General features: G+C 24.9%; 3 protein-coding genes across 4 annotated transcripts in view; 1 reads left to right on the forward strand and 2 right to left on the reverse strand.

Moving 5' to 3' along the window:
* LOC129606699 (tyrosine-protein kinase Shark) overlaps positions 1-17,316 on the forward strand; it is a 29,088-nt gene extending 11,772 nt beyond the window's left edge. Inside the window, exons 1-9 of one of the 2 annotated variants that reach the window (XM_055517165.1) lie at positions 12,797-12,965; positions 13,220-13,336; positions 13,416-13,492; positions 13,557-13,707; positions 13,770-14,023; positions 14,083-14,583; positions 14,644-15,545; positions 15,632-16,495; positions 16,552-17,316. In XM_055517165.1, the coding sequence (XP_055373140.1) occupies positions 13,246-13,336; positions 13,416-13,492; positions 13,557-13,707; positions 13,770-14,023; positions 14,083-14,583; positions 14,644-15,545; positions 15,632-16,495; positions 16,552-16,876 (3,165 nt within the window). In that variant the 5' untranslated portion in view covers positions 12,797-12,965; positions 13,220-13,245 and the 3' untranslated portion in view covers positions 16,877-17,316. Of the gene's footprint in view, positions 1-12,796; positions 12,966-13,219; positions 13,337-13,415; positions 13,493-13,556; positions 13,708-13,769; positions 14,024-14,082; positions 14,584-14,643; positions 15,546-15,631; positions 16,496-16,551 lie in introns of those variants that run through there. The other variant, XM_055517166.1, reaches the window with a different exon arrangement.
* On the reverse strand, positions 6,214-7,231 carry LOC129606702 (seminal metalloprotease 1-like). The gene is made up of 4 exons (XM_055517175.1): positions 6,994-7,231; positions 6,813-6,922; positions 6,439-6,712; positions 6,214-6,368 (listed from the first exon to the last, which is right to left on the reverse strand). The coding sequence occupies exons 1-4, from the start codon at positions 7,211-7,213 to the stop codon at positions 6,214-6,216; spliced, it is 759 nt and encodes a 252-aa protein (XP_055373150.1). The 5' UTR covers positions 7,214-7,231.
* Positions 9,051-11,850, reverse strand: LOC129606701 (mitochondrial uncoupling protein 4). Its single transcript, XM_055517174.1, has 8 exons — positions 11,458-11,850; positions 11,280-11,379; positions 11,052-11,217; positions 10,620-10,705; positions 10,453-10,562; positions 10,092-10,399; positions 9,831-10,011; positions 9,051-9,433 (listed from the first exon to the last, which is right to left on the reverse strand). Exons 3-8 carry the CDS (start codon positions 11,179-11,181, stop codon positions 9,259-9,261), a joined length of 990 nt encoding a protein of 329 aa, XP_055373149.1. The 5' UTR covers positions 11,182-11,217; positions 11,280-11,379; positions 11,458-11,850; the 3' UTR covers positions 9,051-9,258.
* Positions 17,317-19,213: the final 1,897 nt, after the last annotated feature.

The raw sequence follows: 19,213 nt of genomic DNA on the forward strand, positions 1-19,213 counted from the left end.
AGATTATACAGACTATATGGTAAATAAATTAACTCACCATTGGTACAGTGGTTATGGCACATGTCTTTTAATCGGAATGTCTTTTAATCGGGTTCTAATCCCGGTTAGGTCACTATAAAAAATTATATTCAATATTATTAAAGCATAATATACAATACTTATAAAATAAAAAAAAATTAGTATACAAGCGATTCTCATATATCCGGAATATTCGATATTAAAACTAAGAAAAATAAACATTTGATATCAACAACCTTTAATATTTAATATGAAAAATAAAAACTCAGGCAGCCTAGTCACACTTACCTAGTTAAAACTTGATAACGCAATGATACTGGAGCATAATCATCTATAATATCATGTGCTAGCCCTATGCTCCTCCTTGAAGTAAAGAAGGAAGTGCATATAGGACTACTCTTCATATTATATGTAAGAATGAAATTTCGAAGAGTGTTTTTTAGAAACGATTAAGTAGAGAATAGGCACAAATTTTGAATTGTTTTCATTTTTTCCCATATTTCGATTCTCATTAAATTTGTTTGAGTTAAGAATTTAAAATAAATTAATAATAGCGACACAATTTAAAATGTACATACAGAAATATGTTCGCCTGTCTTACTCAATATGTATACAAAAAGTATGCAACTTAAAAAATTTTTTGATTTCTCAATTTTAACTAAAAGAAAATTTTTTCTAAAATTTCGATTTAAAGTTAAATTATAATAGTTTTGTATACATATTTGTGTGTATAATTTATTTATTGCTTATATTTTTGATATGCTGCCAATTCCTATCAAAGGATATGTTTATCAATCTCAATATAATTGAATTAGATTTGTAGATCCTTTTGCAAATACATATAAGCGATACAGGAATTTAACTTGTAAAGTTTTATTAAATAAAAAGGATATTTTCTATATTGTCATACACAGGTAAATCTAAATGTAATATGTATATGTACATAAATTATAAATATTCAAAACATTTTTTTTTGTTTTGTTAATCTAAGCTGATTTGAATACGCATACACAGTTATTCGAAAAAAGGATATGCAAAAAAAAAGAAAATTTTCTCTCATATCTGTAAATATGTAAAAAATGCGTAAACACAAGAATTTTTTTGTTTTATTTTTCATTTTTATATAATATACATATGTACATATTGTACTACAGCAGTTGATTTACAAAGTTAATTTTATTTTTTTTTTTAGCACAAAATTTTCAAAGATTGCAAAACTATAAAGGTTTTAAAATTTTTTTGTAATTTTATGTGAAAAATCTTTTGTATAGTAAGTCTATGTGAAAATAGAATTATTACAGATTGGAAATTTTATACCAGCCTCTAAGTAGTTCAATTTTAGTTGACTCTCAAAATAAATTAAAATAAAAACCTCATTTGTTAACGAGAAATTTACGTAAATTTTCATAAAAAAGCGTTCATTTTTTAAAAGAATTAGAGACTTATTCGAAAATTAATTGAAATGTATGAATTTTTTATAAAAAATTAAAATTCAAACTCAATGGAAATTGATGCTAAACCTTAAATAAGTATTTTTTACAAATTAGTTAAACCATAGAATTGCATATTTCCTATTAGCCATCTTAATTTTTTTATTTTATATACTTCCATATTTTATTCTCATTCGGGTCTGTATTTTATAAACGTGACAGATTACATTAAAATATGGAAGAAAAAAAAAAAAAACTTACATGAAAACATAAAAAATATTTTTGTATATAGGAAGTAATAAAAAATTCATTGCATATATTTAGGAGGTGATGGTAATTTCCTTAGACTTTAATATTAATATGTATTCGCCTAAAGTATTTACTTTACGTTTATTTATTATGAGGATTCTTTGAGTTATTATTAATTTTATGTTATTTTCTTATATGAATAATTCTTTTTTTAGCACTTTTTTTCAATAAAACTGAAATTGCTTAATAATTTCACTTTGTCCGTTGTCTTTCGTATCAATCAATATGATCGTGCATCTATTCACGAAACTTGCACACTTTATGAGAGAGAAAACTGAAATTTTATAAACAAATAAATTTTCACGAGAAACTATTTTTTCTATCTTTAACAACTTCCTTCGTAAAATAGGGTATTTAAATATACAATTGTAAAACGGCTACTGAAATTAACCGTTATTGTAATATTGTTATTGTCTCAAGTGGCAAAGCATGTACTAGCCTAAAATTTAGAATCTTTCAAACATCCTCTCTTTGAAAATTATCGACTAACGAAATTCGTAAATTTCAAGGTTTCACCCCTTTATTTCTGGATCCAAACTTTAATACAAGAATTAAGCAAACGATTAATGTCCTGTTTATCTTAGCTGACACAATTAACTGTTCAATTTAACAGTTTGATTATTGAATGTTTTTTTTAAATTTTTGTTTTTTTTTTCTCCGAAAAGTATGCAATAATTTCTTTTTTTTAATAATAAAATATTACTATAGCAAATATATTATCAAAAATTTAAGTAAAAAAAAACAATGTAGGTGCCTAAATTCATCTGTTCAACGAAAAATTGCTACTTTACAAGCAATTGGTTTGATCCAACTTAATTTTTAAATTGAGAAGACCCGCAGCAAAAATAAGCAACAGGTGGATTTTCTATTGTTGTTTTACAAAAGTTTATTGTTTATGTTTTTTTTAGCATAATTTTGTTTTCTTTTTTTTTAATAAAAAAATATTATTTTACATGTTATTTTACATGTATGTATGTGTAGGTGTACAAATATATTATTATAATTTTTATCTGTATTTATTTATCCTCATATTATTTACTTATATTATGTACATATATAAGGAACGAGGATTGAAGTTCTTGTTATTTTTAGCATAAAAATTATGAATTCTCTGAAAATAGAAGTCAGTTTTAAAAATATCTATTAAATCATATTTTTAACGACCAGAGAGCGTTCTTTAAAAAATTTACTAAAAATATCATAAATAATGAAATGTTACATCATCTCCATTTTCAAGTATATTTAATTGAGCCATTTTGTAACATTTTGCATCCCTGACATTATTATTTTCGTGATAATATTTTATATTTTTGTTTAGTGGTTTTTTGACTTTAAAAATTTTATAAATAAAAAATAAAATTGTTGGTGTTTATTGATATTAGCGTTTTAAGCAAATATTTGTTATGGCTAATAAGTGGTGCATATTTGAATTATATGAACTTCCTTTAGATATTTATTTGATTGTCCCAAGAACCAAAATTGAAAATTCCATGCGAAATCATAGTTCAAATTGAAATGCGATTATCACACCTATTAATTATGTTAGAAATTTCATACATAATTACAAAATTTCAATTCATAATTATTTTAAAAAATTCATAAATAATGAAATTATATTATTAAATAATTTCATCATTCCGAGACCGTTTCTTTATTTATTAAACAAATTATTATTGTACCTCAATCAATGATCATTTAAAAATTTAATATTTCGATTTCATTTTTACAAAATTTAGCTATACAGTAGAAAAGATCTGTAGGGGAGTCTATAACAGGATAAATTTTAAGAATTTTATATTAATATAGCAAAATAATAATTTTATTGTCAATAGCTATATTAAAATAGATAATTTCTTGTTATGGTAGTAATTTTAGATCAATTGAAAATATTTATTCGGAACACAAATAATTAATGTAGTATGATAAAATAATTATCTATTATATTTATCACTATCAAAAATTATTTATCACATTATTGAAATATTAATGAAAAGTTTGATTTCGGAAAAATTGTTTAAAAACAAATATTTTCTCATTAAAATTTAAGGAAAAATTGCAACACATTTATTATTTATTTTCCATACATAATATTTATACGAGATTAAGTAAAATTAATTTTTACGGTGTGATCATAAGTCCTCTCAACATTTTTTTTATAATTTTTTACATTTATTATTAAAGAACATCTTATTTTATTACGAATACGAGTATAACAAAATATCTAATAAAATTTTCGATATACAAGTAAAAATCTAAATATTTTTCACGAATAAAATTATAGTATTAAATTTAATATTAAATAAGAAAATATTAAAAATAATTCCATATTCTATTCTAGGTAATATTAAATTTGTTTTACTTCTTTTATATATAATATTAAAATGTCTTTTATGAAAATTTTTTTTACATTTTACACCATTCATATGTTTATCCTATATTTAAATTTAATTCAATTTAATATTATACAATGGTGCTGCAGCATCAAATTGTCAAACATCAAAATTAATAAAATTTATTATTGAAAAATCTAATAACCTTAAAAAATATTAGAAAATATTATATTAAAAATAAAAAAGAAAATTCTTAAAGAGTAAACCTTAAAATGAAAATAAAAATTTAAAAAGGATTTTCATTTTATATTACACAAAAATTGAATTGATATGCTTAATAAAATATTTATGTTTGTACGTATGTAGCTAGATAGGTATGTTTAAGTAACAAATTTAGTTAAACTCAAAGAGTTGAATGAAAGTAAATTTGGAATTTGACTTTATAAAAGAAATTATATAGAAAAATATTTTCATGTTTTCAAAAGTATAAGATTTTTAATATTTAAATGCAAATACGATTATTGAAACAAAATGTAAAACTATTCCTATTTCAGTGAATTATTTTTGAAGATATTATGAGAAATTATGAATAAATATTAAATATCTAATATATAAACAATATAATATAATATGTAACACATAATATTTAAAAAGTATAATCCATATGAAAATTGTCTCTAATGATCTCATAGTTATAGCATAAAATTTATTAATTGTATTAATTATGAGTATACGAACAGGATTATTTTTCAAAATTTTCGACATTACATCCGAATTCTAAGTTACATATATTACATTTATTATTATTTAAAGCTATATGTTTTATGTGAAATTTATAATTTTTATTATGGCTAAACTAAAATTTTAATAATTTGGAATTACTCGAAAAAAAAAAACTTTCTATTTACAACTATAATTAGTTAATGAAAAATTACAATTAAAATTACTTCTAACAATTCATAGCATTTATAAATTAGTAAAATATGATTATTCGAATCAGATTTTAGAAATATGCAAAGTTTCTCTCCACTAACTTCCTAATACTTTCGTTTACCGTGCTTCATATTTATTGTTATATCCGTGCTGCATTAAAAATAATTGGTTTACAACATACATACAATAATAATAATTATTTGTATTTGAATACTTTATTAAAAATCAAAATTTAAAAATTAAATTTAGTAGAGGAATTCAAGTATTAAGACTTTAAAAGTTGAATTACTCAAAAATTTTGTATGTTTTACTATTAAATAATATAATTTTATTTTGTACATATGTATATGCATATTCGTACTACTAATGATATCAAAAGATTCTTTAAATTTAATGTGATAAAGAATGATTTTCAAGCCATTATCTTAAAATATTTTCTATTTACCTTAAAAGCTTTGAAAAAGAGTAAAAAATTTTTTCTGCGCAAGTTCAAATTTTTCGAAAAAAAAAGAAACATTTTTCTTTCCAATATTCTCTATTCCAAGTTTGATGAAAAATTCTGTTTTCCAATTTAAATTCTTCAACAAGTGGATGTTACATTAGCGCATAATGACTGTAATATATTTTTTATATAGGTAATATTTTTATAACTCTACATAAATATAGTAAGTATAACTAATTAGTACCGCAGATAAAAAATGTGTAAAGTTATAATATGTATAAAGATAATATTATGAATGCTAATACATACATATATTTTTGCGTACATAATTGTTATATCATAATATGTAATAAATACTTGTTCAATTTTTAATACTTGTGATAGACAGTATAAATACATAGCTGTGATAGCTAACATTCGGCAACCTGCAATATCCATGTTTACATTTATATATTACAGTTAACTGATATAAGTATTCAAATTTTGGAACTGTGATTTTCCATAGATAAATTTGTTATTATTGAAACACTTTCAACATTTTATAAAAAAAAAAAGTTTTTTTGTTAAACGGTACGAATTTTTTTATTTTACTTTAAATTTAGTAATAAAACTAATCAAGAAAACCAGAACTTATCTTTTTAAAACCACATCAAAGAAAATAATATTAATAATATTGTTGTCAATTTATTCGATATTTTTAATTTATCTATTATTTTTACAATAAATAAGAACCACATAATTTTAGTATACATTACAATCGTTTGCATTCATACATTAAATTTAATTTTTTAATATCTTTATCACTCATTTTATCACGCTGGCCAACTTGTATATCTTCGTCCAATGATTCAATAGTTTTCATACCATTTTTCGAAAATGCATAAAAACTGTAATGCATTATACTATCTGTTTATTATAGAGAAATAAAAGAAAATAATTTTAAATTTTTTTTTTAAATTTTCTTTTCTTTTCTTACCATAATCATATGAAATTTGATAGTCTGAAACAAAACTAGAATTATACTTAAAAAAATTTGAATGTTTTCCCTCAGAAATATTTTCATCAACAATTTTAATATATAAATCTCGATCGGCTGCACTTTGTTGATGATAAAATCCAAGAGCATGTATCATTTCATGTATTATTGTTCCCAATCGAAAACAACCTGTTCCAACTTCATATGGCTTCAAATTCAAAATTTGCATACCACCTTGTCGACCGACACTTGAATAACAGCCCTCAGTTCTACCCTACATTACAAACATATATATTATAATATAGATTAAAACTAAAAATTACACTTAGATTTTATATACAATATAATTTTAGATGAATTAAGCTGTAACTTACTGTAATGTTTACATAGTCATTAACATCCTCTGACCAAGGATAAAAACGGATACATGTTTCAGAAGAAATTGTACGTAAACCTTTCAGAATATACATAACTTGACTTTCATCTATGATATTATGTAAGCAAGTAAAAATTTTAAATCATATTAATAATCTAAAATTGAAAAAATTCACTTACTAAAATATTTCTTATCAATGAAATAATAAACGGCTCTGTTGGGCCAACGATATTTTTCATTTGAGATACCATTACGTGTTTTAGGATTTACAATACTCTCTAATTGATTAGGATTTAAATTCATATCACCTTCAAAGTAGTTTCCATTTTCATCAAAGTTAATTATTTTATCGTTTCTTTCAATTGGTAAAGTATATACTGCAACCATAGAAATCACCATTAGAAAATATATATTTGTTAAAACCATTGTCTCATTAAATGTTCTTAATAGCTTTATGAAAATGGTAAATGTTACAATGGAATTCTGATATTTATAGTAATTTCTTATCAATTACACATACTTAAAAAGGCTTTAAGTGGATATGACACGCGAATAATAAGTATATTATCATTCGCAGAAACACTAGGAGGCTACATAAGTACAAAGCGCTTTCTAATATTGATATGTATGTCATTGTTATTTTATTTGATAACATTATAAAAATAATCCAAAGAACAAAACTTTAGAATCAAGGCCGATTATCGAAGATTATATGTTAGGGCCCGTTTGAATTTTTTATATAGAATAAAGAATTTTCAACATACAAAGTATATACTTAAGTATATAATTAATTTGACCCATTAAAGAAGAAGCATTTAAAAAATTTTTGTACAAAATGTGTGTGAAAAATAAGTATCAACATTATGCATATAAATTTCTTAAAGCTTATTTCTAATTTTCTCTTCATCGTAAATTTTTATATCTTCTTAATTTCTAAATGTTCGAATCAATTCTGAAATTACATTAATTACGCAGCTTTTCTAAAATTCGATAAAACTTATTTTGTTATACTGAAATTTAAATTCTCAGTTATTTTTTATTAAGTTCATTTTTTATTTACTAATATCTTTTATATACATGCCATATCAAAAATTTACATAAGTATGAATGTATATTTATGTATATCGAGTTATCTTCAAAATTTTGCATATGCTTAACAAGTTAATTTTATAACAAATTAAAAAAAAATTAAACTCTTAATAAAAATAATCGTGTTTGACACGTAATTACACTTATTTTCTATTGTATTTTGCCATTAATGAAATATAATATATTAATCTATGATTTTGCTTATATTTACACACTATTTCTTTGATTAATTTGCAGTTGATATTTACCTTAAACGGCAAACTTGAGTTTACAAAAAATTCATTAATAAAAGTAAAGCCATTACAGAATCATATAAACACCCAAAAATTTTGCAAATCTTTAAATACAAAAGCTCTATAAAAAAATTAATTATTGTCATTCTTAGCAATATATTGTTAGTAACAATTAAATATCCAAAAGCAATAACAAAATATTTTAACATTTTCAACTTTTGTTATTAAATTTGCAAAATTATTGTGTTAAAATTATTAAGTGACAATATTTTTATACATTTAGTGAATTATTTAACTAAAAAATAAAATGTTTAAAAAAAATAACAACATGATTTTGAATGATATAGGCGCCTTAAAGGAACTATTCAAAATAGAGTACAAAACTCAATAAAACTAGGACAAATTTTATACATACATGATTGAAAATTTTAAACTTTATAAATGATTTCTGTAAATAAAAATTATTGCCTATTTTTGTACGTACAAAATATTATGTAAAAAACACATTTACATTCTAATAAAAAAAAATTGTAATACACATAACGCAACAGAACAAGTTTTTTAGTCTTTTAAAATATTTTAATTTTTTACAATATCGATTCAACTAAAATTTCAAACAAACATGTACTATTTAAACAATTAATATGTAATGTACCTTATAATACATATGGATATTTGCGAGAATGTTTATAAAACAAAATTGACCTAAAAATTAATAAAGCTATCAAAAGCAATAATGAAAAAAAAAAAATTAAAAAAATTATTGAAATCGGATTTATTTTCGTGATTAGCAAAAAATTTTGAATTTTTATATTTCATTAAAAAAAATTAAATTGTTCGTTACAAAGCAACAAACTACAAACATTTTATCAAATTAATAATCTAGCAAATAAATTATCGATTAACTTATTTCTTTTATAGAATTTTATTTTTGTGTAGGTACATATACATTTTGTAATGATACGTTTTTCAACATTTTAAACAAAATAATCTTTTTGCTTATAAATTAAACAAAACCATTATTGCTCAGCAGTTCAATACTTAAAGTCTTTTTTTCGTTAAAATATTTTAAGTTTCTTTTTTACAGTTAAAATAATTAACTATTCAAAAAGTATATACAATTTAGTAAACACTTGCACCCATTGTTTTCCTTATGTACTCAAATGATAACCAAAATGTTAATGACCAAGGTGCCATACGTATCCAGCATGGTAAAAATCCCTTGTATAAAGCAAAAAACCCTTCTTTACTCACAGTCTGTATTAAACAATCGATCGATCCTTTATAAAGAAGGCCCCTGAAATTTTAAAGCAAAAGTGATTATGAAAATTTTTTCATATATTCAGTATTAAGGTAATAAATTTTAAAATTCCCTAATAATATAATTTGTACTACATAATGCAATAAATATACAAATGTATTTATTGATCATAGATAGAAGTATGATGTATCTTTGATAAATTTTATTTAAATTTAACAATTCAACTGCCTAAACTAGAAAACTATAATTAGAACAATACAACGATTATTAACATATTTATTAACTGTTAGATACGGATTTTATTTTTCTATTTGTTGGTATAAATCTGAATCTAAAATTCAAACCCATATTCCCGAAATTTAAATTTGAAATATTCCAAAAATTCATTTGAAATATTCCATAATTCATTTTATACTATTTTAAACTGACTTACCTCCCGTTTTTATCGGTAGGTTGATTCATTATACGTGTTTTAACTACATCCGCAGGAGTTCCCAATAAAGCTGCAGCACATCCAGCACACATTGAGGATAATATATGAACAGTGTGACAGTCAGGCATATTTAACCCAGACATAATTTTACCTTTCGCAATGTCATATGTGGTTAGGTCACCTAAAAATTAAAAAAATTGTAATATGCACATATACATATGTAAGTATATAAGAAAAAAATTTATAAAAATAATTTCTAACCTAAATTGACCAAAGCGGCTCTTTGAACATTGGGTATGCTTCCTTTCCACAAGCCAGCAATACCTCCTCGACTTACAACTTCTTTGACTGCATGCATAGTCCCGTGAACTCTAGGCTCTAAACCCATTAGACGTCGTTTCCCCTCCATTTGAATTTGCACTTTTACTAAATCTGCAGGTGACGATAGCCATTGACCTAAAGCACCAGCACTAACACCACATAGCGCGGACTTCCAAAGTGGTAATCGGGCATTTTCAGTTGCTCCAAATTTTTTTCGCAAAGCATCGTACGTACAAATGCGAACCCCGCTTTATATTATTTTATATTAAAAATGTTATCCCAAAATAGTTTGAAGAATTACCTGTATACAACATGCCTTAGCACTGCGGGGGTCATACCTTGCCATAATTTTAGAGGACCCTCCTCTTTTGCAATTCCAAGAGCAGTAGCAAACATTCCCCTTCTAGGAGCCTTAATGTTAAAGCCGAATTAATTAAATAAAACGTTACAATTCCAATGTTAAATTACCGTTGATAATCCATCTTTTATTTTAGCTGCTGCTGCTTCCCCTTGGATTTGTAATCTAGTTTTTGTTAAGTCTAATGGATACGTTACTAAAAACAAAATATGTAAGTCTCAATTTAAGTTTTAATAGAAAAAAATTTTCAACGAAACTATATGTAAATTGAAAGATTTAATTATTTAGTCTATTTTTATACTCTAAAATTATCCTATACAATATCACAAATTTTTGTCGTAGTATATGCTGGTATACATTTATATAGCACAATTTCAAATATGATTAACATAATCAAAGAAAACTAAAGATTTAGGTTATAAATTAAAATTTTTCTTTTTCGATTAGATAACCAAATCTTTAAATAAAAAATTATTTTGTAGGTAGGTATATTAAATTTACAGTTTCATTGAGTTTATGAATTTAAAGAGAATCCTCTTTACCAAGTTCTGCATTACATGCTGCTACTATTGATACAATATATGTAAAAACAAAAGAATCCGCATAATTGTATCTTACAGGTCGCATTTGATTTCGAGTTGATTGCGAGTTTTCTGGTGCTATTTTCTGCATTTTTCTTATATTCTAGGAATCCAAAAATTAATTAAACTGAAAATAAATAATTAATTAACACTATTCGGTTAAGCGCCGATTTTTCATTTAATACGTACCCAAAAACACAGTATAAAATTTGAATCCGAAATTCTATATTACACTCATCTTCAGTGGACTTCAAATGATTGAATAATTAATAGCCTTTAACAAAATTTCCTAAAAAAGTAAAATTTATTATATAATTATGCTAAATCGTCATAAGGTACAAAAAAATCCATTTAAGCAATTACTAACTGATTACAAAAAATTAACACTCAAATTTGATATGTAAACAAAATTTGGCAATTTGTTGGGGATCAAATGTGTCGAAAGTCCATGGCCACTTAATGACGTTGATTTTGCTTTTATTTTTGGCTTTTTGTATTTATTTTTCTTTTTTAAATGATAAAGAATGTGTGATTTTCTTATTAATACAAAACAAAAATAATAAGAAAAGTTTGTTATGAATCCAATTTTGTAGGTAATTAGAAAATTTGAATTATCGGAGCTTATCTTTAATATCAAAAAAAAAAAGGTAATATAATTGTAATAAAATTTTTTTAACTTTAAATGAAAAAATTAAATTATTAAAATATCTTTATGACGACGAACTAATAAATATTAAATAACACTGTCAACAAATCGTGATTGAAAAGACCAAAACAGAAAATAATAATTAACAGAGCACGAGTTGTTGTTTTCATATTCGTTTATCATTTATATAAAACATAAGAAGAAAGAAGGAGGGACGAAGATTTGATAGCAACTGTCAAATTTAATGTCAAAAATCAGTTGAGCTAAAATGTCAAAAAACACAATTTTCAGGGATGAAAATCAAAATTTTTGAGAATTCGACATGCGATTAACAATTGAATTTTTCATCAGCTTTTTTCTCTTAACTTCTTTGTTGTCTTTAATAAATTAACTTTTGCACAACTTGTTTCTAGTTACCAAAGCTATAAAATGAGTAATATCAAAATAAATATTTAAGAATGATAACAAACATGAAAATTAAGAATAAAAATTCAAGAACTTTTTAAAATTATCACTTAAAGTTACAAATTAATTTAGCAACAAACTATTTTGTGCTTCATAATTTAAAATCTAAGAAAATTAGAATAAAAATTTCAAACCGAAATCCAACTCAGAAATATTAGTTCATTAACATTTTTATTGCATGAAAACAATTCAACGTCATTATTAAATAAATCTCGAAAGTACAACGGAGAACTTATTCAAAAGAGTTTTTAGGTACGGATAAAGTGTATAATTACTTACAATTCGCAATCAGGGCGTTTTTAGTGTGTGAGCGACGAAATCCTGCTCTCTTATTTGAAATTGGTTTAATATCATAAATTTTGTGAAGCTTCCTCATTATTAACTTCAAAATAGCTTCCTTTGAAAAAATTTAGATCGTTTGCTAGGCACTCAGCTATTTCTTTACTCCTATTTTACATTTTTAGGATAGTGTATAAATAACATATACTATTCTCAAATTGCAAAAGTTTTTTACTACTATTATTCCAAACTGGCAACACTTTTCAATTCATCTTCACAAATCACAAAGTATAGTAAGACAAGATCATCCGTACAATTAAAATTAACTTTTTTTTATAATACATTATTTACTAAATAGTAAAGACAAATTTCAAATTTATAAATCCAAATAATAACGAAGCATTTATTTATATTTAGCAAATGTATTTCAGTATTTTTATATATATATGCATAAGTAATAGAATATAAAAGTGATAAAAAAATTGGTGAGTACTTACATACATGCATACATTTGTATGTACGTATCTTCATATTAAGTTCATATGAAACATACATGCCCTTTATTCATTCATCATCATTTCACAGAAAAAATTTTGGTATTTAAAATTTTGGAAATTTGCTTGGTATGCAAATTTCTATTTCTAAATTGATGCATCATTATACAATTTTCTTTGAATTTAAGTTTGAATATCTGTTAAATTATCCAATTAATATACTTTAATGTGTCTAATCATTTCAGACATCGCTTGACAAATGTAGCTAGAGATGAGTCGTTCGGATAAGAGTGCTGATGAAAACTTACTTTGGTTTCATGGTAAAATTTCAAGAGAAAAAGCAGAAGAAATATTACGTTCAGGTAAGTTAGAGAGACCTTGCTTTATTTCAAGAAAGAGTTTATTAAATTGGAATTTTAATACCAACATATGCTTTTTCAGAAAACCGCAATGGAATTTTTTTAGTTCGTGAAAGCAATACATCAAGTGGGGATTATGTTTTATCTGTTTTCTTTCAGGTACAAGCCCATAATAATAAATAAGATATATATGGGTTGATTAAAAATAAATTGAATATTTTAGGAAAAAATTTGTCATTATCAAATAAGAAGACATGGAGAGGATGCCTTTTTTTCCATTAAAGATGTAAAATTTCATGGCTTAGAAACTTTAATAGAATTTTATAGAAAATCTGCAGATGAGTTAGAAACGCAATTAAATGAATTTGTTAAAGGTGTGGATATTTTAATTTTACTATATTCTCTATCTCTATTTATAACATTGATTAATTTTCAGGACAACCCCCACCGAATGATTCCCGAAGCCACGGACGAACAAATTTACTTCATCGTGCAACCAAAGAAAATAATAAAACCATTGTTTCAGAACTTTTAAAATGTGGTTATAGAAATTTCGATGCCAAGAATCAAAATGGACAAACTGCACTTCATGTTGCATGTATCAATAGTTCCGAAGAAATTTTAAAATTGTTAATCAATGTTGGAGCAAATGTTAATTGCAGAGATACTGAAGGCAATACACCATTGCATGTAAATATTTTAAAAATGTAATTTAATTAAGATTTTAAAACAATTTTTTTCTGGTTTAGTATGCTTGTAGAACAAAATCTGTTAGTTTTATTAAGACATTAATTAATGCTAAAGCCAATATCCATATACGAAATATAACCACCGGATACGTTCCATTACATGATGCTGCAAAATCTGGAAACTTAGAAATCGTAAAATTGCTCTTAGAATTAGATGCTGCTCACTTAGCTAGAACGAGTAGCGGCGAGTTTCCGTTAGATTTAGCTATTGAAGCAGGTCATCATGATGTTATAAATTTACTAAAAAACTACATTCCTAAACCACCTAACACTAACAAAGACCATTGGTATCATGGGACTTTATCAAGAGATGAAGCAGTTCTTCTACTGAATGAATTTGCTGAAGAATGTAGAAAACGACCAAAAGAAAATAATTGTTCTGATTCAAACGACAAAAATGATCCTTCAGGACTATTTTTGATCAGATTTTCTAACAGAACTGGTTATGTTCTAACATTACTAGCAGATAATGAAGTCAGAAATTTTAAAATACAACAATATGTAAGTGAAATTTTTATAGTTGAGGAAATGGAATTAAAGTAAACTCAAAATTCTTTCTAGTTTTCGCACACCCATCATTTTTATATAGACGAAGGACCTTATCTGCCTTCTTTAGAGCATCTGGTGCAACATTATTCGACTTATTCCGATGGTTTACCTGTAAATTTACGTTTGCCAGTCCCGCCAAAACCAAAACCACCATTACCACAGTTTTCTACTATGCCGAAAGCTTCCTCCAAAAGATATTTGGGCCATAAAACATCAATAGGTAATCTTTCAGCTGATACGCCGTATATACCTCAAGCGATCACATCTCCTCATCCTGGAGACGATGCAATGAATAGAGTTGGTTTATTTGAAGGGGGTGTTAGTCCCCCGCCACCAATTAATTATAGTGAAGGAAATTTTCAAACTAATAGTGTAGGGAGCATTGAGAAAAAATTAAAAGACAAACGCGACATGACAATATTTCGTAGTTTTAAGCCTCGCTCACAAAAAAAAAATTACCTCGTAGATGGCGTACGTAGTTTGAGGAAAGCAAAGTTAAAATCACCAAATAAACATGAACAACGAAAACTATCTCATGACGAAAAGATGTTGCAAGGAAGTAGTTGCCTAGATAAAGATGATCCTGAATTAAGCATTAAACGTATTGAACCACTTATGAAAAATTTGTGTTTTTCGACAGACTTTATTAATAAATCAGCTTGTGAAAGCTTTTATAACATACCTAAGAAGAGTTGTTCTATTGTCGATATAGACATTGGAGAAAATGATATTAACAAATCGAACTTCCCAAAAATTGATAGAATCAACGCAAATATTCAAGAAGACTCGAAACCTGAAGAAATAGAGGAAAATTATTATACAAAAAGTGATAAAATGATAGAAATGGAACGAAATGAGGGAATTTCTAGAAACGACCAATATTTTATTGACGCTCCTCCACCAATTAATATGAAGTGAGTATTAGAATATATATTGTAAAAAATATGAATATTTTGTAAATATTTTATGTTTTGATTTTATTTGTTGTTAATATTTTAAGAACCTATCCTCAAACAACAATCAACAACTCGAATTTGAAATGCGATCCATCTAATAATACATCTCCTGCTGATTATGTTCCTACTGTAGATGTCCGACAATTTATAGATGGACTGAGCCGTTTCAATTCATCTCCAAAAAACTTAGATGAATCTTCAGCAGAATTACGAGAACTATCTAAGCATCCGGAAAGATTAGATTCTATTATATCAAACGCCAGTACTGCTAGTGAAATTACCCACTTTTTAAATCGACAGAATAATTCTAACCAATTAGCCAATCCTGAAGTTAAATCAAAATCCAACTATTTCATTCCTAGTGAATGCTTAGTATTAAAGGAAATAATAGGTGAAGGTGAATTTGGTTCTGTTTATCGAGGGTATTTAGTACAGCAAGGGTCGGGAAAAAATGTTGAAAGTGGTTTAAGCTCTATTCGATATGAAGTAGCCATCAAAACTTTACACGATGATTGTCGTATGAACAAGCAAGAATTTTTACGTGAGGCATCTGTCATGATAAGACTGCAACATCATTGTATTGTTAACTTAATTGGCATTTCTAAAAGTTCATCTAGCTTAATGATGGTTCAAGAGTTGGTATCTCTTGGTTCTATGTTACAATACATAATACAAAATACAAATAAAATAAATCCGAATTATGAACTAAAATTATGGGCATCCCAGATTGCTTGTGGTATGCATTATTTAGAGTCCCAACATTTCGTTCACCGTGATCTAGCAGCCAGAAATATCTTATTGTCTTCAAGAAATCAAGCAAAAATTAGTGATTTCGGCTTATCAAGAGCCATTGGTACTGGAAATGATTGTTATCAAGCTAGTCAAGGTGGAAAATGGCCAATAAAATGGTATAAAATAATTAAAAAAATAATTGTAAAATAAACATAATTTAAAAAAATTTAAGGTATGCACCAGAAAGTTTTAATCATGGGTATTTTTCTCATGCAAGCGATGTGTGGTCTTTTGGAGTTACCCTGTGGGAAATGTATTCAATGGGGGAACCACCATATGGTGATATGAGGGGTGTTGATGCAATAAAATTGATAGAAGAAGGAAAACGGTTATCTCAACCGGCATTATGTCCCGATAATGTATATAAAATAATGGAGCATTGTTGGAATTATAAACCAAAAGATCGACCTACATTCCGTTATTTAACCGAATTTTTTGCTAGTGATCCTGATTATCAAAATATTTTGGAATTAGTAAAAAGTGAACATATAAGTTAAATTAATTTTTTATGTAAAAGGTGAACATATAATACAGTTATGTTTTTATTTAAAAATAAATATCAAATGTGTATGTTAATATTTTATAATTTTAATTTATATTTGTTAATTAATTTTATGCAAAACAATTATATGTAATCCAATCCATACGTATAGTAGCTGTGAATTTTTTACACAAAAAAAGCAAAGCAAAAATTTACATTTTGTTAATCTGAATCGTATTTAAAAGTCTAGCATTCAAAATGCCATAAAAGTGTGTAAATTTTTGAAAATTAAAAATAATTCTATTTTTTTTTTTTGTATTTCATTTTCAGTTATTTTAGCTAGATATTAATTAATAATTATGAATAAATTCTATAAATTAAATCAAAATTTTTATAATGAGAAACAATATTATATAATAATTTGTACCTATCTTTCTATGAAAATAAAAAAATCGTATATTTTGAACCATTTTTTGTATACAAAACTTTTGTATTTTTATAAAGGTTACAAATTTATTAATAAATAAGTTTATAAAATAAATTAAATAATGAAATTCTTTCAATACTAGTCTTATCTTCTATATCTTCTCTATATTCTCTATATTAATATAAGTAAATATTAAATCTCTGTATATCCTAGCAGTTTAAATGTCTTGAAATGTGGCGATATTATAAATTTTCGTAAAAAGGTGCAATTTAATACATTATCTACTAAAATTGGCAGTCTCTGCAGTGTAACATGTAGTCCTAATATGTAGAAACTCCTAGAATCATAGTAGTTCCAAAGGCATTGGAATTGGAACCAAAGAAATACTTATTAATTATTAACATGTACCATGGCATACAAAAGCAAAGCAGTGCATAAATTTATTGACAGTTGTGACGTCATGGGACTCGATACTAAAAAATTATATAAAAGAAGTTATACCACATGGATATCAAAGAAAAGTTAATTATTTTTAATTAATTTTGTTTTCAAGTTTTTTGTTGTATTCGTATTCAACTAAATAATCTCATTTTGATATACAGATTTTTTACATCTACGCAATGCCGAAATAATTTTTGATTAATGTAAGTGGTGCTCTAAAAGTTATTTACTTGTATTGTTTTAGCCCCTTTTCTGAAATTTTATCTACACACGTAAAATTAAAATTTTTAAAAATTGCATTCTTTAATAATAGCACAATTATTGAAAATCAACTGTGTTATATTTATTAACATCAATATATATGTTAAAATTAATACAATTTGCGAAGAGATTAGATATAAACAAGTCGTTTATTTTAACATATACTTTGACGTTGTCAAAAAATTACTTTGTTATTTTTTAATTTTTAATAGAGTTATTTTAAAACTAGCTTCGGCTCATTATTACATAAAATAGCTAATTAGCTGAAATATTTTTTAATATTTGTCTCGGGATGAGGCGTATTTTTTAAATATTTTTATATTTTGTTTTCATTTTTATAATTCTAAAATAAAATGTACATAACAACTAAAATACAAAAGTACTCGATTAGTTCAAATGTCAGCCGTTAATAAATATTTTCTATTCAAAATAAGACAAATTGCTTCCTCTGGTATTCTTATTTCACTTCTATTTACATTAACTGATGTTTAAAACAAATTGTCAAACTATTTCAATAAAAAACAAACAAACAAAACAGTTAGTACATAGTTAAGTTATTCTAATGTCATAACAAAAAGTTATATTTATATACAAATTATAAATATGGAAATATTAAAAAAAACGGGAGCAATTAAATATATATAACGGTAAAAAGTGTGCACAATTTTAATTTTGTTTACATTATTTTTCGATAAAATGCTCATACTTTGGTAAGATTTTTTGTAATATGCACGTACATATGTACATACATATAAAATTATTGAATAGGCTTATGCATAGTACATTGTATAATAAATTGAAGTTATCAAATTTTATAGCAATTGCATTAAAAAATTTGCAGATTGCACGTAATAAATAATATGCATATTTTTCATTAATTTACTTCATTATTGTGTGTATATTAAGCTTGTTTATCACATTAATTATCGTTGCCAATTAGGATATTTCATGATTAATTTCATACGAGTAGGATAATATACAAGTTACGATATTAGGGTATGTGCAAGTATATATGGGTAGGTAATTTTTTCACACGCCCTTAACTATTATTTATTGTAAAATATATGTATGTACATATACATACATATACTATATTATGATTATTCAGTTTTTCTGGATTTAAAATATAAAATAAGAAGTAGGGCTGCTAATATTTTTATTAACATAATTATAGTCAACAAACATAAGTATGCAATTTATTAAAAAGAAATTAAAAGCTTGTCA

This window comes from Condylostylus longicornis, unplaced genomic scaffold (assembly GCF_029603195.1).
Source record: "Condylostylus longicornis isolate FDR11 unplaced genomic scaffold, ASM2960319v2 ptg000020l, whole genome shotgun sequence".
Taxonomy (NCBI): domain Eukaryota; kingdom Metazoa; phylum Arthropoda; class Insecta; order Diptera; family Dolichopodidae; genus Condylostylus; species Condylostylus longicornis.